We start from the raw sequence: 22,022 nt of genomic DNA on the forward strand, positions 1-22,022 counted from the left end.
ATAAATATTTAATTATTATGTACCTAGACAATTTATATTAAAGCAAATCGGTACTTAAATAAAAATGTTATTCAAATTATTGTATCAATTGATAATATTATTGCGAACATTGATTATTAAAACTATTTAAATTATTAGGAACATACGCTAATAATTATTATTAGCATAAATATATTGCCTAATTAATCATAAACATTTATAGTATAATTAAAACAATATCATAATTATCAATTTAAATCATTAGGTACCTCTTTATTTATTAATAAAATACAATTGTCTTGTAGTTACCAACATTTCTTATAATAGGGGCATTATAGAATATAAAAAAAATTTAAGAACACCTATGATGCATGATAGGCTTCTAATTTAAACTAAAACACATTCTCCATTCGCCTACGTATTACTGTGAATCCAAAATAGCTTCACTACTCCAATAAATATTAAAAAAACAGAAATAAAACTACATTAGTTACACACAAAAATTATATCCTCCAGTATTTTTATCAGTTAAACTACAAGTTTTTTTTTAAAGTTTTTAATTGTTCTTAACACTGGCGGTAATAACTTTTATATAATACAATATTCTTTTTTTTCTGTTAAATTAAGTTATACGAACTTTAAAATAAGTTTAGTGGGTCCGCATCAGTATCGAGTCCCGGAATGCTACATCTAGAGTGAATGCTAGTTTATTATTTTCCTATCATGCCAAACCTATGATTGCTTATTGTTACACTATATTTTGTCACTAAAATACAAATAAGCACCTAAGGTATAAAAATCATAGTTGTGTCATTAATGCACACAATGTCAATTATTAATTATACTTGTTCAGTTGTTAGTTGAACTTGAACATGTAACTATGTTTACTTGAATCATCTTAAAACTAAAAATGAATAATAATATTTAATTAAATTAACATAATTATATTTTGTATATTTTAAAATTATATAAATACAAAATTTAATAGTTAGTTAACAAAATTAAAAAATATATTTAAAATATGCCCCATAATACTAAAAGAACAGTTGCACTAGCAAACAAGTTATCTATATTTGATTTTATATTTTGATTCCTTATCTTACGATATCCTGTATAATCCACTTGATCCATTCTCACTTCTTGATCTAATATTTTGAATATTTTATCCTCCGTAGTTCTAATTTTTTTTAAAATATTAATGGCTTCTTGACCTTTCTGTTGATCTAAACCATAGCTATTATTTCCTAAGTACTTTATTGAAGCATCTAATATATGCAATTGTCTAACTATTATCCCCAATGCCTGTGCAATATCTTCAGCCTTCATATCATATTTTTTTAAATCTAAAGAATGGTAAGACCAACTCCATGTATGAAAACATTTAAGCGCTGTAGCCAAAAGTTTACGATGTGGTGTTAAAGTGATCCCCATATTAACAAATTGATCATTATTTCCAGTGAGAAAACTTTTAAAAGTTACATCCCTAGAAACTAGACGATCTACATACATTTCCATTGATAATGTTTCTAAAAATGATTTAATGTCTTTACTAAAACCATTTTCCAATTCAGTCATAACTTCAGTCCAGTAATTATGTTCTTCTCCTGGATAATAAACTTGTAGCTGTGCATTTTTATAATCCATATTCAATACATTTAAAATATCAACCATGTTTTTATTTTCAGCTATTCTATGCACTGTCTGATATTTTTTGTCGGTGGCATCTTTATTTGCTCCTTTTGATAAAAGATATTTGACAACATTTACATGGTTGAGACGTACTGCAAAAAACAAAGCCGTCTCTCCAAACTGATGATCTTTCAACTCTATATCTGCACCATGATCAACAAGAAATTCTACTAATTTCAACCAACCATTGGAGCATGCGTACATGAGCGCTGTCAGTCCATTTCTATCTTTTGAGTTGATATCAATACTATCAAAATTTGATAAAAGCTTTAGACAATTTAATAAGTCCAATTCATTAGAAATTTTAGTACAATTGCATACACACATTATAACATTATGACAGTCATATTCAAGTAATGGATCAGCACCATTCTGTAAAAGATATGTCACAGCATCTAAAGATCCATTAAATGCTGCATGCATCAAAGCAGTCCAACTATTATGCAAATAACTGTTGATATTAATAGTTCCACACTTTAACACACGGGTGATTTCTGATACATTATTTGTTGCACAGGCAGTTATTAATGTTAATTGAAGATCTTCTACTTTCGGTTCTACATGATATGACTTCTGTTCAATAAGATCACCAAATTCATCATACTCGTCGCTTTCCCAACCAGCTGGAACAATGTTTTTCTCAAATTTCATTTTGATACTTATTGGAACTAGAACAAATAATATTATGCATAATTAATTAATATTTTATACTAATAAATTTGGAACATACATACTAAAATATAAAAATTAGATTTTTAAGCTACAGATATGTAATCGTTACTCTTATACCTAACAGTAATATAGTACCACAAAATTAGTACCAAATACCAGAATTTCATGATACTGATTCATGTTGTAGATTTTATTTACATTGTGTACTGATTATTGGTATCGTGTTCATTGCTGATTTTTGACTTAATCTAACTTGGTTAGTTTTGAAAATAGAAAAAACTGTATTGCAGCAGTGTGTATCGAGAGAGCTAAAAATACGAAATTTGTCTGAAAATATGTATTTAAGAATTACATATCACCTCCCGAAAACCTCATTTTAATACAATGTCACTCAGATAAGATATTCAGTGGTACCTAATATTGTGATCACATTGTATATAGACAGTACATAAAAATAGAGATTATAAAGTAATTTGAAAGTTGAAACATTGATGTAGGGAGGGCATAAGAAATATCACCCTCCCTACCCGTTGACAGTGTTTAAATATAAAAAGTATATCAACTACCCAGCAATCAGCATTGAACATATGTATGATGAAATTGAAATATCAAAAAACATTATACGTATACAATTTTAAGACTATATACTAGAACCTCAAGCAAAACACCAATATATTTAAACTAAGTGACTGAGTAGGATTGTCTTGCACCTCTTGAAGTTCCAGTAACTTGTTTTTCCTATACCTTACAACTCAGTATTTCACATTTTCATTTAACATGTAGAATAATAACGGGATATCTTAGACCTATGCTAATAAAAAACATCTAACCATTAGTTGGGGCAGCACCACTGGAAATAAGAAGATATGCAACAATAATATGTTTAGAAAAAAGAAAACAAGCATTCAATTAAATATATTCTATGTATGGTTATACAGAAACCCAAATCAAACTCAATTCATACATGACCCCCTAGAAAAACTTTGAATACAACACTCGAAAGGATAATTATTGTAGGCCACCCAACTAAATATTTACTATCTGGTAGGAATCTCACTATGAACCCTTTAGAAAATATTAACACAGATTAAGAACTGAAGTGGCCAACACAAAGACTGACTCTGTGAAAGACATATGATTGTAATGAGAGTGAAACTGACATCAATCTATTACTCTATTACAGTATAAGTAGTCTAGTTAAATTACAATATATAAAAACGGCTTAGTTATTATTTACAAAAAATTCAATAAATATAACAACCCACTGGCTCACACACAAGATTTGACAACCACACAATCATGTAGATGTTATAATTGTTTAACTATACCTACTAAACCTATGTTTGCGTATTTTTGTAATAAACAAATGTATATTTATTTATTGATATTGATATTGATATTTAATGTTCATAGGCGTGCGCAGACTTCAATTTCCGGTCGAGCCTAGCAACAATTAATGCCCCAATACTTGGACAGTGCCCCTATATATATATATATTTTTTTTTTAAACATTAATTTATACTATAATTGTAAATTAAAAACTGAGTAAATAAAATCAAGTTGTACGACGTACAATGTACGTGCACTCAACATTAATAAGCTAGTTTCTAGACATAATAAACATAATAAAATATTATGAAGAAAACACAATACCTAAAAATTAAAAAAAAAAAACTTGGTTTAATGAACAAAAAATTGTACATACATAATATTATATTACATATATTGTATATATTACATATATTACAATGTGTTATTAGTTGTTACATTCAATATTTAAAGAACTATAAATGAATTCTCCTATTTCCAATAATTTTGAATTCATCAATGACCATGTCAATATTAATACTATAGATGTTAGTTTTTGTTCAATAAACATTAATAATAAACTATTAAGTCGGTCTTGATGTATAGTACTCCTTAACTTATTTTTTACTATTGTTAATTTAGAAAATACCCGTTTACAGAAACAACTTGTAACTGGTATTACACTGAATAATTTCAGTAGAGTAAAAAATCCATAAAATGATTTTATGTAATTATTTGCTTTCATATATTCTAGCCATTCATGAATTGATTCACTATTAGTGTTACTATTCGGTTTACCATCGGTAGCAGGTAAATATTTTAAAAGCTTTATCTCAGATACTAACATCTCTTCGGGGATATTAGCAAATGTTGATAGAATTGAAATCATTTTAGATGTTAACTCTAGACGAATCATTCCTGCTACAGATTGAACTAATTGTACAGTTAACGAGTTAACTAAGCTAACCAACCAGCTAACTCACTGGTCATAGACCATAGTACATATTACTTTGCACAGTGTTTTTGTTAAATGAATAAATCAATAAAATCGATTTAATGGTACACAAATATTTGTAATTTTATTTTACTATTACGACAAATAAAATCGTCAAGTTGTAATGATCTCCTCGAATATTTTGTTATAATTAAATATTTATATATACCTACATACATTTGAAATTATGTTATTATATGCCCCTTAAAAGATTCCGGTGGAGCCGGGGCTCAACCGGCTCGCCCCGTGTGCACGCCTATGTTAATGTTGTAATTTTATAACATAATATTTGATAATAGTCCATATGACGTATTTACATTTTTTATTTTTTTCAAGAAGAGAATGGGCCAACTGCTGATCATGCACATATATATATTTTTCATATAATATATAATTTTTCTGTGAATCTATTGTTGTGTAACTTATGAATGACTAGATAAAGACTAGACTAATAAAAGTTACATCAATAAAATAACCGGCCTGGAAGGTGGGTTTATTGTTGAGTTTGAAATGTTTTGCGCTTTTGGCTTTGCCAAAAAAATTTATCGTGAGATTATGTATATGGGTTTTAACAGTTGGGAGTTTAAAGTCGGTATGAAGTGCTTCATTTCTGATGAACCATAACAAATTGGAAATTATACGTGCAATAAATAATGATATTATATCATAATATTATAATTTATAACTAAACTGTAAATATACTTTTCTATATTGTTCTACGAAGAACAATATTAACGAAATAGTTGATTCATTGACTTAGGTAATAATTATAAAAAAAGAATTGCATAAACTTGGAACAAAATATGGTTTACGTAAAGGATGGTTCAGTAGTGAATGTTTAAAAAAATCAACAACTTGATTTCTCACTACTGATCAAGTAGATAAAAATGTTGAATTTACGGTGTAAGAAATTATTAAAAATATTTCAGGAAGGCAAGAATTTTTGTAAGGCAAAAACTCCTTGCCAAACAAGTAGGTGTGCTTGTTTTAAAAATAATTTAGTTTATACCATAATCAATCGTCATGTAAAAATAAATAATGAGGAAGAAAAATGTATAGGTACCTACCTACCTATTGTTCATTAATTATTATTTAAGTCGGTCAATTGTTTTGTTTATATTTCTGTTTATAGAACAATTTATAAAACTATAAAAGTATAGTTATAGTTTACTGTTAAGTAATAAGTTATAATATAACTATTTAATGCAAAATAATACAACAATATTGCTTCATAATAATTACACAAAGTACACAATATAGGTAAGTATTTGTCCACTTCACGTATTTTAATCAAAATTCACTATCTGGATGAATTTCACAATCTGTATATTCAGTTCATGAAATGAGTGACTTCACTATGTGGATGCGACAACATAAACAACATATTTACATATATTAATATGTTATATTTTCTATAATATTATCAATAAGTTTGATGACGATGTATGTCAGTAACAATTTATCATAAAAAAAAACATATATTAATATTTGTCATTGATCTTCATTCCATTTAAACTCAGAGAAATAGATAAATCATCAAATTATGAAACTACAAACCCATTTACAGAATGTATACTACATTAAGAATCTAAAAAATATTGTAACTAAACAAATTAAAAAAATTGTTCAATGGAATAAACTTTTAGAATTTGTGATTAAAATAAGACATATGGTAGTACCTGTTTTAAGTTTATGTTTTCTAGATGTTCGTTCAGATTTCTGAATATTTATGTTAAGTGATACATCTGGATTTTCTGGATACATAGTTTGATGGTAAAAATTAAAAATAAACGTCAAATCGGTACAGCCAAAAGCAGTAAACATGATTATTCTTCGATGTAATCATTGTATTTTAATGGAATTAAAGTGTACAAAAACAGACATATCGTATAGTTTAGTAATGAGCAGAAAATCAAAAATCAAATCACACAACTCAATGTCATTGGATAATTAATGGTCTACTGCCATAACAGGTACTATCTGTTTTCTAACAACTACAATACAATACAATACATTACATAATATACAAGGTAGTTAAATCCCAACAGTAAAGTATACACTATAGGTACAGTCTACATACTAGGTCATATAAAATGTAACCTACCTGTCACCTGATTCTGATGATGTATGGATGATGTAACACGGTTAATGAATAATGATAGTAAAATAATAATATTCAATTCATGCATTAATGCATTATGTGATTCAAACAGCAGCTGGCAATATTGATGTAACCGTTATATCGTATAGCGCTGTTAAATAAAAGTTGGTAACGTAAAGTTGTTACAGACGTTACAGTTGAGTTTAGTGGTGAGTTGTGAGTTATTCACAATACTTAGTAACTGCCTTACTGTCAGATCTCAAAGTTCAATAATCTAATAACATTATACTATTATAGCATTATTGGCATTATGCCATTATCCTAGTTGGGTTGACGCCGTTGACGGTTTCTCACAATATGATTATTGATAAAGAAAATAACAGATAAGTACTTATCTGATTACAACATTTACACAATATTATGCTTTATAGCTTAGATCATATATGATCTAAGCTTTATAGTTTATACATGGACATGGTTGGAAATTGGAATATTTCAACCATGGATATGGTTGGAAATTGGAATATTTCAACCATGGGTTTACAACAGTCAACAGGTCTTATTATCTTTACTGTTTTGTGATATTAATATATTATTGATGGACACGGTATTGTTGTGTAGTGTGTACTAATGTACTATGGAATACCTATGATATTAATTTGTATTGGTTTCAAACTTTTAATCTTGGATCATATTATATAATATTATAGATAGATAAATATTAGATTGTAAGTGATTTAAAGTTTCATACATAGACATAATATGAACTTTCTGAAACCAATTTTTAGTTTTACCACAAAATAATTTTTGGTGAACGGGCGCCTAGTCGCCAGATCCCCAATTCCTATTATCACAGATTAATATTATTGCCATTACCATTGTTATAAATTATATACTACAACAAAATAATATGTACAATTAAAATATATTATTATATCAAATATAAAATCAATACTATATTATTGTCATTATTCATTATAGTCATTATCCATTACCAGTGTTTGGAAATATCATGTTCAAAGAAATTTATTCTCTAATGATTTCTTTCATTTACATTTTTCTAAATATACTAACGTAGAGATTTTATAGCAAATTTTATAATTTTTTTTTTTTAGAAATTTATCGCTAATACCGTGTACAATTGTTATTTAATATATTATATTAAAATATTAAATTATCCCATCACATCACGGTATAGCACAGGCGCACAGTTAAATTATATATAGCCTATATACATAGGCGTGCGCACGGGGGGTGCCGAGGGTGCCTGGGCACCCTCGGACTTTTCACATAAAACAGCAAGGGCCCTATAATAATTATTATTATTACTTAAGTGTACATTTTAAACCTTGAAATTTTAAAGTATTATAAAACAGTATTAATATGCTTTTATTTTTACGAAAAATAAGAATTCCCTTCAAACAGAATCTTGTGTTCTATAACATTATATATAACATTTTTTTTATAGTTATTAATAAGCTATAAATGGTTTACTCAGTTCGATGATAACATTGTCTAATTTCATAGAATATTTTGATGTAATATTTATTTTATTACAATGTATAAAATAAAAAAAAATTATTTTTAGTGCATTTTATATATATATATAAATTTTGCTGTACCTATAATGGCTTTCAAAATTATTTTGGGCCCTAATTTATACTATGCACCCCCGGAACCAAATGTCTGCGCACGCCTATGCCTATATAGTGCATAATATTATCTATAAACAATTATTTTGTCAAGTAAAACTATCATATTCTCTGTCCAGCGAGAGAACGCCGCTCACCGACCAAAACTGGTTCCCCCCGCGCAACATCCTGCCATAGCGAAACCGGTTTCAACAGTAGTGTGGCGGAGAGTGTGCAGAATTGGCGCATTCTCTCGCTGGACAGAGTAGTATCACTTATATGGTAAATATATTATTGACTAAATTGTAAACACAGTCAGAATTAGGTATATTATAGCTGCAGTAATTGCTACTAAAATCGTATACTGCAGCGTCATCTAGCAACAAAAGTAAGTTCGACGATACTGTATGATCAATATCACCACAGAACATTACAATATGCAATAGTTTGCAATTATCCCGTTTATTTTGTTACATTGGCTACTCTGGTGACTGAAAAATCAGAATTATTTTGTTTTCCAATAAAAATATAATGATATGTAATAGGTATACAGGTATACTATAATATAAATTTAGATTAAGATTTTAGACGCAGTTGCTAGTGAATACAGAATAGTGATTATAAATGATTCATGTTTATTGTTCTGCGATTTTCATAAAAGAAATTTTTCGCTTACCCATCTTACAATAATTTTTTTTAAATATTGATTATTCATCGTTTTTATTACAATCAGCATTTGTATTAACATACTGTCAACTGTAAAACGAATAACTTGCCAGTTTACATACTAGTATTTTTTAATTAAAAAAAGAAAACATGGCACCATCAGCTGCAGTGAGCAAGAGAGATGATGGTCCATCAACATCCGAAGATTTCGATTTAGATAAGACAGCCGAAGAGGCGAAATCTTTGATTGAGAAAGTCATCAGAGACGTTGGCAAAAAGTCTGCAACCAGACAATTGCTTTTTGGTTCAGCGTCTGGATGGTACTAAGTTCAGAATTTCACCTAGTTTTAATATAATATTGTATTTATACATACTGTATTATTTCCAGGGCGACCGGTTTTATTATGATGAAATTAGGTAAAGCTGCTGCATTCACAGTCGGAAGTGGCATATTAGCTCTACAACTAGCCAATTCGAGTGGTTATATAAAAATTAATTGGGATAAATTGACCAGAGGTGTTGAAAGAGTGGCTGAACAAGTCGAAGACAGTACAAGTGACAAGAAACAAGGATTATTGAAAAAGGTAACTTATACACAATGTAATATTGTGTACATTAAATGTATTAATGTATTATGTCCAAATAAATTCCCCAATTTTCGTACTTTTCAACTCGCAGCGAGATTTTTATATTTCTGTGTACTAATTGCTTTTAGGTCAGAAACATTATAGAGACCAACTCCATTATGGCTGCTGGATTTACTGGTGGCTTCTTCCTTGGTGTCGCCTACTCATAAACAGATTATCTATATGCAGCATTTAAGAATTCTTTGCACAACATTTTAACTATAACAAATTCACAAGCTAATATTTAAATATTGCATCTTTCGTAAAATAATAACTATTAAGTTATTATATAAGTACAATAATTCAAGAAATATATTAAAACATATAATACTTAATATTCATTTAAACTTTTTAAATTGGACATAAACCATCAATTGTTTTTTTAATTTTTGTAAGACATTTCTTTATGTATTGACCGATTTCAGGTGGGGCGCTTTGTTGACAAGAAACTTGATAAGGCTGAGGATTTATTAAGGAAGAAAGAACGCAAAGCTAAACGTTGGTTTAACCGTATATCTGGTGATGAGGATGAGTTTATTTTTGAAGAGATTCATGTATTCTTAGCATCTTACTTAGTTGGCCTTGTACTTGGAATTTCTTGTGGCATTGTTGCTCGTTGAAACGGTCATTAAACAGTTCATATTCATTAACATACATATTTAAAAATAAAATCGTTTTTTTAAATGTTTACATGTATATAGCAAATCACTACTACTAATAGTTCCATATTTAACACTTATTTCATTAATTTACATAATTGATAATTATATTGTATTATCATCATATTATTTAGTTTAAGTACTATTTTGATACTAGTCAGTTTGAAATGAGTTGTTCCGTTCATTTGTATAATGGTTTGTGATCAAATAAATTATGAATTTAAGTTGAACCTGTCTAATGTCTTATTTATTTTTAATAGATTTAATTTTAACGAAATTAAATTTGTTGGAAACTATCATTTATTTATTAATTTTTTGAAGTTTTTAATTTATTATATTATATTAAAAATTTTAACAATTAGTTGTTCTATAGTTAAACATTTATACTAAGAATAATAGTCCTTAAAAAAAGTTTTACAAAAATATAAAATAGATGTACCCAAAATATATTATACTTAATATGTTATTTATAACTTTTATAATTAAAATGTTCAATGTTCCAAATTCTGTATTTTTTATCTCGTTTTTATACTTATTCATCTTCTTTGCACATAAAGTTAAGAAACTACCCATTCGAGTACTGATTTCGATTTCAACATTTTCAGAAAAATATTTTACAGAACCACTGGTTGTTTTTTAAAACAAGTTTGTTTCACAGCATTACACTCCTTAACTGTTAAAAAGTCTCTACAATTTAAAAATATAGTCTTGAAGTATATTTAGCTTATAAACTAAAAAAAACTTTATATTAACAATGTTATGTATTGTATTATTATTTGTAATAATATAATTAATGGACATTGTTTTAAAAATAAACATACTGTAAGTAATTGTGTTACTATACTATATATTTTGAATTATTGATGAAAATATATCAATTGAATATTAACAGATTGTTGATATGAAATTTTTAATTTAATCCATATTAATTTTCAGATACATTTATGATCTATACTTAATACTGTATAGTTAACTTGTTTGCAATGTTTTATTTTACCTAAAAAATATGCCAGAGATCAGTGGCGTAGCGTGTGCATATGCTGTGTATGCACAGCATACACTTCCCAAATTGAAATAATAATTTTTTTTTGTATTAATAATGTAATATTTTTATAAAAACATGTTTGATTGTATTAATTTAATATTTTTTATATTTTCTTCTAAGTACATTAGGATTGATTAATCCGCAACACTACGGCCGCGTCGCAATGCATACACTAAGCTGAAACGCACGCTACGCCACTGCCAGAGATGAAAAACAATTATTCATTAAATCAAAATAATTGTAATTGCAGATCATACTGTTCATTTTTTGTACAGGCAAACATCACATTATTGCTTTGTCCAATCTTGTAATTTTTTACCGTTATGGCCATAATCAAAAAAAATCCTGGCACTACCACTGTTTGGGTATTGAAACATCTTTTCCAATGATATAATTTACGCAAAGAATATGTTTACTACAATATATTTCAGATTTCTAAAAAAAGTTTTTGATTCAAGATAATCTTTTGAAATGAATACGCACAATGTTATGGGACTCTTTATTAACTTAACTTAAAAAAAAAAAAATGAAATAAGCAGAATTTATTATACATTGTTATTAATAATAATAATTATCAGTAGACAATGGTAACATATTTAAATGGCCAAATAGAAATATTTGATGTTGATAAAAATAATTGATTTGTAATACATATAACTATGTAAGAAATTAATGTAGTCACAAATTGTACTACAAATTTAATTATTGCAATAATACATGCTTATGTGATTAAAATAGTTTTATGTGAAATGCATTTAAAAACTAATAGGTAACAATAAATAATTATGTACATGAATAATACACGTTTTCACATGGAAGAGTATTTTTGGAATTAAACAACAATAAAGCAGATTAATATAATAGTATTATACAGATCAAAATTTGATGTAGGTATAATATTTTAGCTCTGTTGAATCTTGATTCTTAACTATATGTTATTTAATAAATTATTATTAAATTAATGAATAGTATACAATAGAATTGTCTATATATATAAAAAATTCTAATAGTAACCAGCTGTTTAAATAGATCAACAACTCAAATCTTAAAAATATTTTTTAAATTCTATAAAATTATTACGAAATTGTTTGGCAATTTTTTATTCCTTTGTATTGTGCTTATATATATACAGTAAATTGTTACCAATTATCTAAAAAATCAAATCCTGTCTTTGGGATATCATCATCATCATCATCATCATTAAGATTATTGTATATTGAATCTTGAATTGTTTGCTTAGGATTTATGACTTGTGATGGTGGTGGTGGCGGAGGAGGGCATTTAGGCTTTGTCCTATCACTTTTTACACCTTTGTTTTTGTCTTCAGTTGGCATTAGTGATTTGAATAAAACATTTGATTTGATTTTACTGATGAGTTTGTTGTCTTGCGGTTCTTTGGTTACTGTTCGTTTCACAACTGTAGCTTTACATTCATTAGCAGTGAAGTTCTCTCGGACACTATCAATATGTTTGCACAGATCCAACTGACTTCTAGTAAACCAAGAAAATCCACCTTCAGAAGTTTTTTTCTGAAAAACAAAATGTCTGATTCTTGTAAAAAAATTCCCTCACAATTGAAATGTAATAATGGTATAAGAAAATTTTTATTATGATATCCCACAATGCTATCTGTCTAACCTAATCACCCATATTATGCTGCCTCTGAACTTTTTCAGGCAGCTGCAGTTACCAAATATTGAATTATGGGCACAGTATATTTAACTTCTATAAAAATATACATAATAATGTATGATTTTACAGGGGAAAATTAAATCTTCATCAAAGAATATGATTTTAACCTGGATCAACCAGAGACTTTTACTAGTTTGGTCATTATAGGTAATGGTGCAAATTTTACACTTATGAATAGTTGACATTAAGCCATAAAACAACTTTTTTTTTTTATTAAGAAAGACAATTTACAATCTGTACACAATATTACAATAAGCAAATAAGATAAAAACAGAATAAAGTAGCATGAATGACGTGATGAGGAAGAAACCCAATGGTAAATAAAACAACTTACATCAGATTTTTTGTATTTTGAGTACTTCAATACAGTTTCTGGACTGATAATTGATTCTTCCAGTATCTTGTTTTGTTCATCAACAGTTAGCTCAAGCCACAACGATTGATACGCATCCTTGGTAGCGTCAACATCTTTGCGTATGCGTTCTGCAATTGGATTTATTGTGTACAAATAATCATAGTAGACGTTTTGGGACTGGTTTAGATCCATGCCAATCTATAAAACAAAAAAATTTCCCAACATGCATAAATAGCTACAAGTTACAATTGTTTTAGTGAATAATTATTGTTTTGTATGCAAATAGCAATAAACAGTAAACACATACAGTAAATAATTAAGTTCAGGGAGGTTTCTTACTTGTAATGAATAATGATGACACCTAAAAAGATTCTATAACTCTGTACACAATACCATCAAATTAATTTTTCAACCGCTACTAAACAAACTGATTATCGGCAACCAATTTCATGGGTGATTTTTTATCACTGTTATTAAAGGTAGGAACACAATATACTGTAAATTATACACAATAAAAACGTACACTTTTGACAATATTATACACAATAGTCAATATTGACATTGTAATGTTGGTATTTACTCAAAATTTCTAGTAATTTTTAGCTGTCATATAATTACAATTCTGACAATAAAATGATTCAATACTTAATATTATGCTTAAATTCCAATCCCGATAACATTTTAAGTGGACTACAGTCAAACGATCAACAAACAGTCAAGATGTAAAATTGTGAATAAATTCAAAATTGTACTGTATTGCGTGCATTAATGCATTATATTTTATCATGGTGTACAAGGCACATACATCATTATTAAGTATAAATTATAATTTTAGTCAATGTGTATTAATTGTAGTTAAAAGTTAAGAGAATGTTGAACAGATTATAGAATTGTAAAGTGACTACAGACTTAAAGTAATAACTAATAAATTATTAAATTATTTAAACTATCGGACACTCAAGTTTCAAGTAATGAGTTATGACTCATTATGCCAATAATGCCATATATCATGTTATCACAGAATTCTTTGACCATAATATTATTTTTTATTTATGTGATAACATCATATTATTTATTACTATACAGAGTGATTCACTAAGTACGATCATACCCTTTATTTTTTCCATAATGAAGTAATTCAAAATTTGTTTTTGGAATTTTTAAATATACTTAAAGACCATATTTTTAAATAAGAACACCCCTTTCAATCGTAAATTATTCAGTAGGTAGGTAATTCTTCTAAAAAAATGTTCGTATCAAATTTAAAATTCGTACGACTAGTATTTTTTTCTTATTATTAGAACAAACAAAAATATATTTGATCATACAATCTGTATGACTGTATTAAAATGTATACTATGGCCTATGGGGGCTATGGGTAATACGGGATATAGAGTACAAGCACTGAAGACTGAACTCGGCAGCATGATAGAAGCGATGATCATCGTCGATAATCATATTTCATAATAATAATTCTAGGCTGTTTTATAAATTTTTAAAACGTTTCATTTCAATCTCCTAATCAAAACTCTTTCAATAAATGTTATTTCTGGTAATCCTCCTATACATTTAAAGCGCAATTGGTGTAGATCTTTTCATCTCATCGAAGATAAAAAAAAATGTATAAACTAATTTGAAACATTCACTTATTCACTTAAAAGTTTATTTTTTTTATTTAACAAATACCCCTCAACTACCGGAGTTATTGGCGTTTCAAAATACATAGTATAGCTTACTTAATTTGTATAATATAATAAATTGTAAATAGGTTAAGAATTGATACAATAAGTTTTAAAAGAAATACCTATGTTTACATTTTGTGTGATATTCTAAGTTTTGGCGTTTTGCTAATGCTATTATATTTTATGCAGAAGGTTGGTGGAATTCTTTGAGGAATTCTAACAAGTAACAAGGATGATGCTCTCTCTTCATTTGGTGAAAGTATTTCACACAGATTGTTGGGGAGCATCAGTTTGCATCTGGCGTCATGGGTGTAATATGAGAGGGGACTAGTCACCCCAATTAGTGGTTCAGCCCCCCTAGGTTAGGTTAGTTCTCTTTTATCTAAGTCTAATAGTCTATGTTTTTAAATTAACATAAAATAGTATATACTTTAATATTACAATCATGTATTTTGTTACATTTAACATTAACTACCAGCCGTCGCTGATGATCGAAAACAGATGATGCAGATGCTCGGCACCGTGCAGTGAAAATAATGTTATCGCCGAATCTAACCTAACAACCCAGCAGCTGATCGTCCCAAAATTTTGGATTTTCGGTTTCAAGTGTATTCATTTTTTGTTCTAAGAAGGAATAAGGATGAGAATAGATTCCAATCAGCAGAGATTAATTTCCATTTTGGTTTGCCTATTTGAAAATCTTCATTCTATATTTCTATACGTTAATAATTTAGAGATTATGGGCAAATGATCGCTTCCAAATGCATGTGATAAGGTATCTCATGCAACCATGCAAGGTGATGAGCAAGTGAAGGAGTTTAAAATGTTAAGTCAATCACTGAAATTGTACCAAAAGCTGTTCCGAAATGAGTGGGTTTACCGTTGTAAAGTGTGATTAGGTTTCAGAATCTTATGATCGATTCGATTTTTTTTCCTCTTGTGTTTTTTGATTGGTGAAGAATTTTTTTGATGGTTCTAGATATGTGTCGATATTATCTAGGAATTTAGTTAGAATCACTAATTTTGTTTTCTTATTCTTTTTTTCTCTCGATGTTTTCATTTTGGGGGAGCACCAGGACACCAGGTTTTGGGGAGCAGGCATTATGTTTGAATCTTCATCTGGTTCTAATGGATTATACAGCTTGTACAGCTCAAAATTTGAACTTTAAAAAAGTTATAAAACTTTAAAAAGCTTATAAAAAAAATTATGCCTATGTATATTTATTAAATATTTTTAATTTATTTTTTCAACTGCTATTGTTACTATGTGTTAGAAGCATTGTAATAAATTTTCAAGCTAATCTACCCAACAAATAAATTTTTATCGATATTTATAGAAAAAAAAACTAAAAAAGTTGAAAAATTAAAATATCAGTAAACAGCTCAAAACAAATCTAAATATTTTGAAAATTGTATCAAATGAAAATTCCTATATAAACATTCAGTGAAAATTACAAGTATCTGCAGTTATTTGTTTTAGAGTTACACCAATAGGTATAAGAAAATCGCTGAATGCAAAATCCAGTGAAAATCAATGTTGTAAAAATTTAAATTTCAAAAGCTCATAAAAATTTAATTCGAATTTCCTGTAGACATTTTTTTTTTTTTTTTGTGATAAAGATTGACAAACTTGTGAGGAATCTTACACACTTGACAAAATACGTAAAAATCACGAAAATTCGCAAATTATTTTAAGCTAGAAATTCATAAAAAATGTTCTTTTTAAATTGAAAATTTAACACAAGATTCCTTACAAGTTTGTTAATTTTTATTACCAAAAAAATGTCCACCAGAAATTCAAATTAAATTTTTATGAGCGTTTGAAATTTAAATTTTTACAACATTGGATTTTCATTGGATTTCACATTTAGCGATTTTCTTATTTTGGTGTAACTCTAAAACAAATTACCGCAGATACTTGAAATTTTCACTGATTGTTTATATAAGAATTTTCTATATTTGATACAATTTTCAAAATATTTTAAGCTATTTACTGACATTTTAATTTTTCAACTTTTGTATATAACTATCAATAAAAATTTATTTGTTGGGTATAGAAAAGCTTGAAAATTTAAAACAAGACTTCTAACACATTGTTACAATAGCAGTTGAAAAATATTAAAAATACATAGGCACGTTTTTTTTTATAATCATTTAAAGTGCAAATTTTGACTAAATACGTACAAATCACGGCAATGTCCAAATTATCTTAGATAGAAATTTATAAAAGTTTTTTCTTTTTAAATCTATGATTTGAAAATTGAATACAAGGCTCCTAACATATTTTTATAATAGCAGTTGAAAAATAAAATAAATATATTATGGTCATAATTTTTTTTATAAGCATTCAAAGTTTGAATTTTGACAACATACGTAAGAATCACGAAAATTCGTAAATTATTTTATGCTACAAATTCATAGAATCGAAGCACTTTACTGCCCCAAAACGTGATGACAGATACAAAAAAAAACACATATTATCATGGTAAAATCAATACATCCATCGCTCCACTCAGAATCTAAAATTAATTTACTCAATTTGTATCTTGTGCAGCCGTGCAGGTAACTCAATAAATTTAATTGATGTCAGTGCTTTTAAATCATGTTAAGAAGCAATAATTTTTTTTCATCTTCACCTCGAAGATGGACTATTTTAACGACGAATTTGAGTTCAAATGATAATCAAAAACTACTCGTCTTAAAAGTTTGAGTCAAATTTGGTGATGTTGTTATTTTGAATCTGTGAAAGGATTATTTATTAATCATGATAATATTCTTAGTTGTCTGGAAAATAATTAAATAAATGTATTCCGTTTTACCATAACGATCTCAATGATAACTTGAAAACAGAAACATCTCGTCATACATTAGAAGAAATAAGTAGTTTAAAATTTGAATTATATTTTTTAAAGATTATTTAGGCATGTTATATTATACTTAATGTCTTTTTATAAAGTTTTTACATCTATTTTTTGGATTATGTTGCTGGTCGCGAGAAAATTAAAAACTAAAAACATTTTTTTAAATACTGTATAAGATATTAACAAAAAAAAGGAACGCCGTGTATAAGAGGGCTCGGCGGCTGCTGCCCCACATGAGCTTGATAAGGTGGAGCTCAGCCCTCCACGGTTCTTAAATTGTATAACGCCCTTAAAGTAGGTATTTACACATTTTATTCATAATAAAATAATTAAGAAAGATTTTTTGATATTGATAACAGAGAGAAAATATTGATTTTGGTAGTGAGCCCCCCATGACGTTTCCAAAACCTGGCACCTCTGATCAAAAATGCTTTGGTATGATAAACACGGGCTCTTCAAGTGAAGCTGCAGACTATGCAGCGGTTACCCCATGCGCACACTTATGCCCATAGCTGAATTCTGTAGGTCACCTATGGGTGGATAATTTGTTTGTAGATTAAGATTTAAGAGTTTGATATTGAGTGGAAGATTTCATTTGAGAAGCTTTGAGGAAATCATATGGTTATTAAGAGTCAGTCATGGAGGGGGGGGGAATTTTGACTTAGAGTGAAGTTGTCTGCGTTGATTTTTTCGGATTTATTTTGATTTGCCACTGGTTGAAACGGTTTTGGAGTTCATTAAGGTGTGTGTTTGGAGCTCAGAGTAATTTAATTTGGAGTGCGTCAAACTGTCAGATTTGTGGTTCGGTCGGCACTAATAATTATTGAAATAATAGCTGCATCGACAGCGAAGGTAGCAATATTGAAGTTTTCACAGTGTGGAATGTCGGTTACTTGTGTTGAAAACTGTTGAAGCTAATATATTTATTACTAGGTACCACTAACCTAAAGAACGCCTGCTTAGTAGTAAATTTGAGAATTCGTTTTTTCAACGAATAGCAAAGGATTGATTAGATTATTATTAGTAATCACGATAATGGTTAAAATCATGGACTAAAATTTATAAATAATATTCCGTGGTTGAAATAAACAATATTTATATTCATTTTCATTTTCTAGCTTCTAGCTACATATTAAATTGCGTTTAGTAGTTGCACACTTCCACATGCCACATCGACAATGTTGTTCACATAATTGGAAGCTTGAATGTTTAACACAAAGTGGATATAATTATATTCACCTTGGTTTAACAATAAATATTGTTTTGGTTTTGTGAATTTTTTCCATGTGTTAGTGGCTTGGTCTACGAATACGAATTAAGATATATCATATATTATATATACATCTTAAATTATGTCTACCATTACGAGTATACATTTTTGTATATTTACATACTTAAATAGTAGTTAGTATACATTATTATGCAGTTAAATTACATAATAGTATAACACATTTCACGACAATTCTTATTACGTGCTATAAAGAGTATAAACTATTTAACTATAAAGTATAAATATAAAATATCATTAATTCTTGAATAAAATATTTTTACTTCTTATCAGTATTTTAAGCCGATAAGAGCCAGCTGCTGCTTATATGAATGAGTGATGACTTAAATAGTGGCAACGTTGCGCTGTTATTATCAATAATAATGTGTACAAACACTATACACAAACTACAAAAATATATATATTATATATAATAATAAAGTTTCCAGGTTCTGTCGTTCAAGTATTGTATTTAGTATTTATATTTTATCATTTGGCATTTAGCTATAAGACTAATGGTAGAATAGACTGTCAAGGCACTAAACTACTGAAGTTTTACTTTTTAATTTCATGATTTCATTTAGTTTGGAACATTTGTTAGCCGACGGTAATTGAAGTATTCCGAAATATAGTCTTAAATTGTATAGATCTTCAGTATTTTAGATATGTCAACGTCTGGTGAGCACATTTTTTTCACAATTAAATTGAACCCTTAAACATATCTTGTTGTATTTATGTATTTGTTGACATAATTTGTTTCTCGTTATTTTGCCTATAGAAACGACTAACGGGCAAGTGGCTACTACTCCAGTGGCACCGACTGTTGATGCCCCACCAGAATCAAGTGTTTCAGAATCTCAGGTATTGATGCATTAATTTAAAATAATAATTATAATGATAATAATAAAAATTGTATTTAAAGTTTATTATTAAGAATTTGTCACCCGCATATGTTGTCTTTACTCTACTATCGCATAATATATAAAAATGTATGGCCAGCAGTTTCAGTTTAATTTGCATTGTTAGCTTCAATATTAAAGTGAATTGATAACAGATTAAATTAAAAAATATGAGATTATAATCTGTGTTTTACAGTATTTTAATTTTAAGTGAGTTATGAGTATATACAATATTAATACTTGAAAATTCTATTAATTGTTTAAAAATTGAAATAAGCAGATGTATTCTTATATTTGAGTTTTATAATACATAAATACACTAATATTTAAATTTACAATACCAAATTGGAACTGTTGGACATGGATTTTGGTATATTATGTGTTAATTGGACAAAGAGATGGTGATAGCATACGTGGGTGCCTGGTAAGAATATTAATAAATAAATAAAAATTAAATAATTAAATAAATCTTAATGTTTATCTTTTGTTTATAAAGAAAGTAACTTCCTCCGAGAACAACGCTAAAAGGCTGAAAAATCCCAAGCATAATGCACCCATGCGCCAATATTTAGACCAAACTGTAGTACCAGCGTTGTTAGTAGGCATGAAGGAGTTAGTCAAGGAAAGGTAAGCAATATTTACTATTATTTATAAAATACATAATAGGTATTTAGACTTGCTTAACTACATTAATATTAATGTTTTTTTCTAGTATTTATTTCATTTTAATGCCCTATAATATCCAGTATCTACATATTTTATTACATTTGTTGTAGTGATACTGTAATGGTATTTAGTTATTTTGAATTTTTAGATTGTTTACCATCAGCTGAGTTATGAATTAATTTTGGAAAATATGTTAGAAAATTGTTTGTGGGCTCAATTGTTAGTGTATAGTTTCCGTGTCTTCCTGAACTATGGGGAAAGAACTGTTGGCTTTTAGAACTCGTGGATTTTTTTTGTAGAATTTCGAATGGGCACCCTTAGGTTTTTCTACTATGCCCGGGTGGGGGGAGGCCTGTTTCCAAACAGAGTGAACTGCAAGGAAAGCTATGCCGTTCATGACTGGGATTTGAACCAGCAACGGTGCGCTTCACAACCTATACCTTAATCTGTCCGGTCACTATACCCCCCTGGCCCCTAGAGTATATAGTAGCATAGTTTCACTATACTCGGTAGGCATACAGAATACAGATAGTAGACTTGTTAAGAGTAATGAACAGTGTTACCTGAGTACCTGTAAACGATTATTTATTTGATTAACTATAATAAAATTAATATTAAATTGCCAAACAATGATGTTTACTGATGATTCAGTTATGGTATAATTAGTAAATAAAATATTTATCAATGTAATTAACTGTTTCTAATTGTTACTCTTAAAACTTTCAGACCTCCTGATCCATTGGGTTTTCTAGCTGCATTTTTATTGAAGTATAAAAAGGAACATGTTGACAAAGACTCAATTTCAGAAACATAAACAAATATATTTTCTTCTTCAAAAAAAAAAAAAAAATATAAGGATAATAATTAAATAGACATAAATAATAATCACATCTCCTTATGCTCTTAAATTATTTCTTTTTGCACTTAAATTTGAATATTATTAATTTTGTGTGTACATAAAAAGTTGTTTATTTACTAAGGAAAATGTTAATTTTTTTTCTAATTGTAGAAGGCAGATAAAGCATTTCATTTTTTTTATAAAGGGTATGTGAAACCTAAAATCACTGTTACAACCACTGTCATAACCAGTATGATAAAAATAAATTTTAACCCCATTATTACTATTATGTTGCCATGGTAATTGAATCATAACAAACTGTGGTATGTGTAAAAGCATATTTAAATGATATATTCTGACATTGTGTTGTAATTATGATTTATTGTATTATT

At 28.0% G+C, this 22,022-nt stretch overlaps 4 protein-coding genes across 5 annotated transcripts; 2 read left to right on the forward strand and 2 right to left on the reverse strand.

Annotated features, from left to right (window-relative positions):
• Positions 1-224: 224 nt before the first annotated feature.
• Positions 225-7,078, reverse strand: LOC107168529 (ankyrin repeat, SAM and basic leucine zipper domain-containing protein 1-like). Of its 2 annotated transcripts, none has more exons than XM_089220886.1 (2): positions 6,747-7,078; positions 225-2,336 (listed from the first exon to the last, which is right to left on the reverse strand). In XM_089220886.1, exons 1-2 carry the CDS (start codon positions 6,829-6,831, stop codon positions 994-996), a joined length of 1,428 nt encoding a protein of 475 aa, XP_089077012.1. In that variant the 5' UTR covers positions 6,832-7,078; the 3' UTR covers positions 225-993. The 2 variants fall into 2 exon arrangements, with proteins under 2 accessions (XP_089077012.1, XP_089077011.1); XM_089220885.1 differs by lacking the exon at positions 6,747-7,078 and adding an exon at positions 6,322-6,662.
• Positions 7,079-8,944: 1,866 nt separating this feature from the next.
• On the forward strand, positions 8,945-10,555 carry LOC107168532 (FUN14 domain-containing protein 1-like). Its single transcript, XM_015517970.2, has 3 exons — positions 8,945-9,360; positions 9,429-9,624; positions 10,092-10,555. Exons 1-3 carry the CDS (start codon positions 9,191-9,193, stop codon positions 10,284-10,286), a joined length of 561 nt encoding a protein of 186 aa, XP_015373456.1. The 5' UTR covers positions 8,945-9,190; the 3' UTR covers positions 10,287-10,555.
• Positions 10,556-12,328: 1,773 nt separating this feature from the next.
• On the reverse strand, positions 12,329-14,405 carry LOC107162279 (uncharacterized). Its single transcript, XM_089220221.1, has 4 exons — positions 13,998-14,405; positions 13,757-13,912; positions 13,397-13,615; positions 12,329-12,899 (listed from the first exon to the last, which is right to left on the reverse strand). Exons 3-4 carry the CDS (start codon positions 13,607-13,609, stop codon positions 12,510-12,512), a joined length of 603 nt encoding a protein of 200 aa, XP_089076347.1. The 5' UTR covers positions 13,610-13,615; positions 13,757-13,912; positions 13,998-14,405; the 3' UTR covers positions 12,329-12,509.
• A 5,251-nt stretch (positions 14,406-19,656) lies between these two features.
• On the forward strand, positions 19,657-21,623 carry LOC107168533 (uncharacterized). Its single transcript, XM_089218616.1, has 4 exons — positions 19,657-19,905; positions 20,006-20,088; positions 20,623-20,753; positions 21,519-21,623. Exons 1-4 carry the CDS (start codon positions 19,893-19,895, stop codon positions 21,604-21,606), a joined length of 315 nt encoding a protein of 104 aa, XP_089074742.1. The 5' UTR covers positions 19,657-19,892; the 3' UTR covers positions 21,607-21,623.
• The last annotated feature ends 399 nt before the right edge of the window (positions 21,624-22,022 follow it).

This window comes from Diuraphis noxia, unplaced genomic scaffold, assembly GCF_037042655.1.
Source record: "Diuraphis noxia isolate RWA-SAM2 unplaced genomic scaffold, SU_Dnox_SAM2 contig0002, whole genome shotgun sequence".
Classification (NCBI taxonomy): Eukaryota; Metazoa; Arthropoda; class Insecta; order Hemiptera; family Aphididae; genus Diuraphis; species Diuraphis noxia.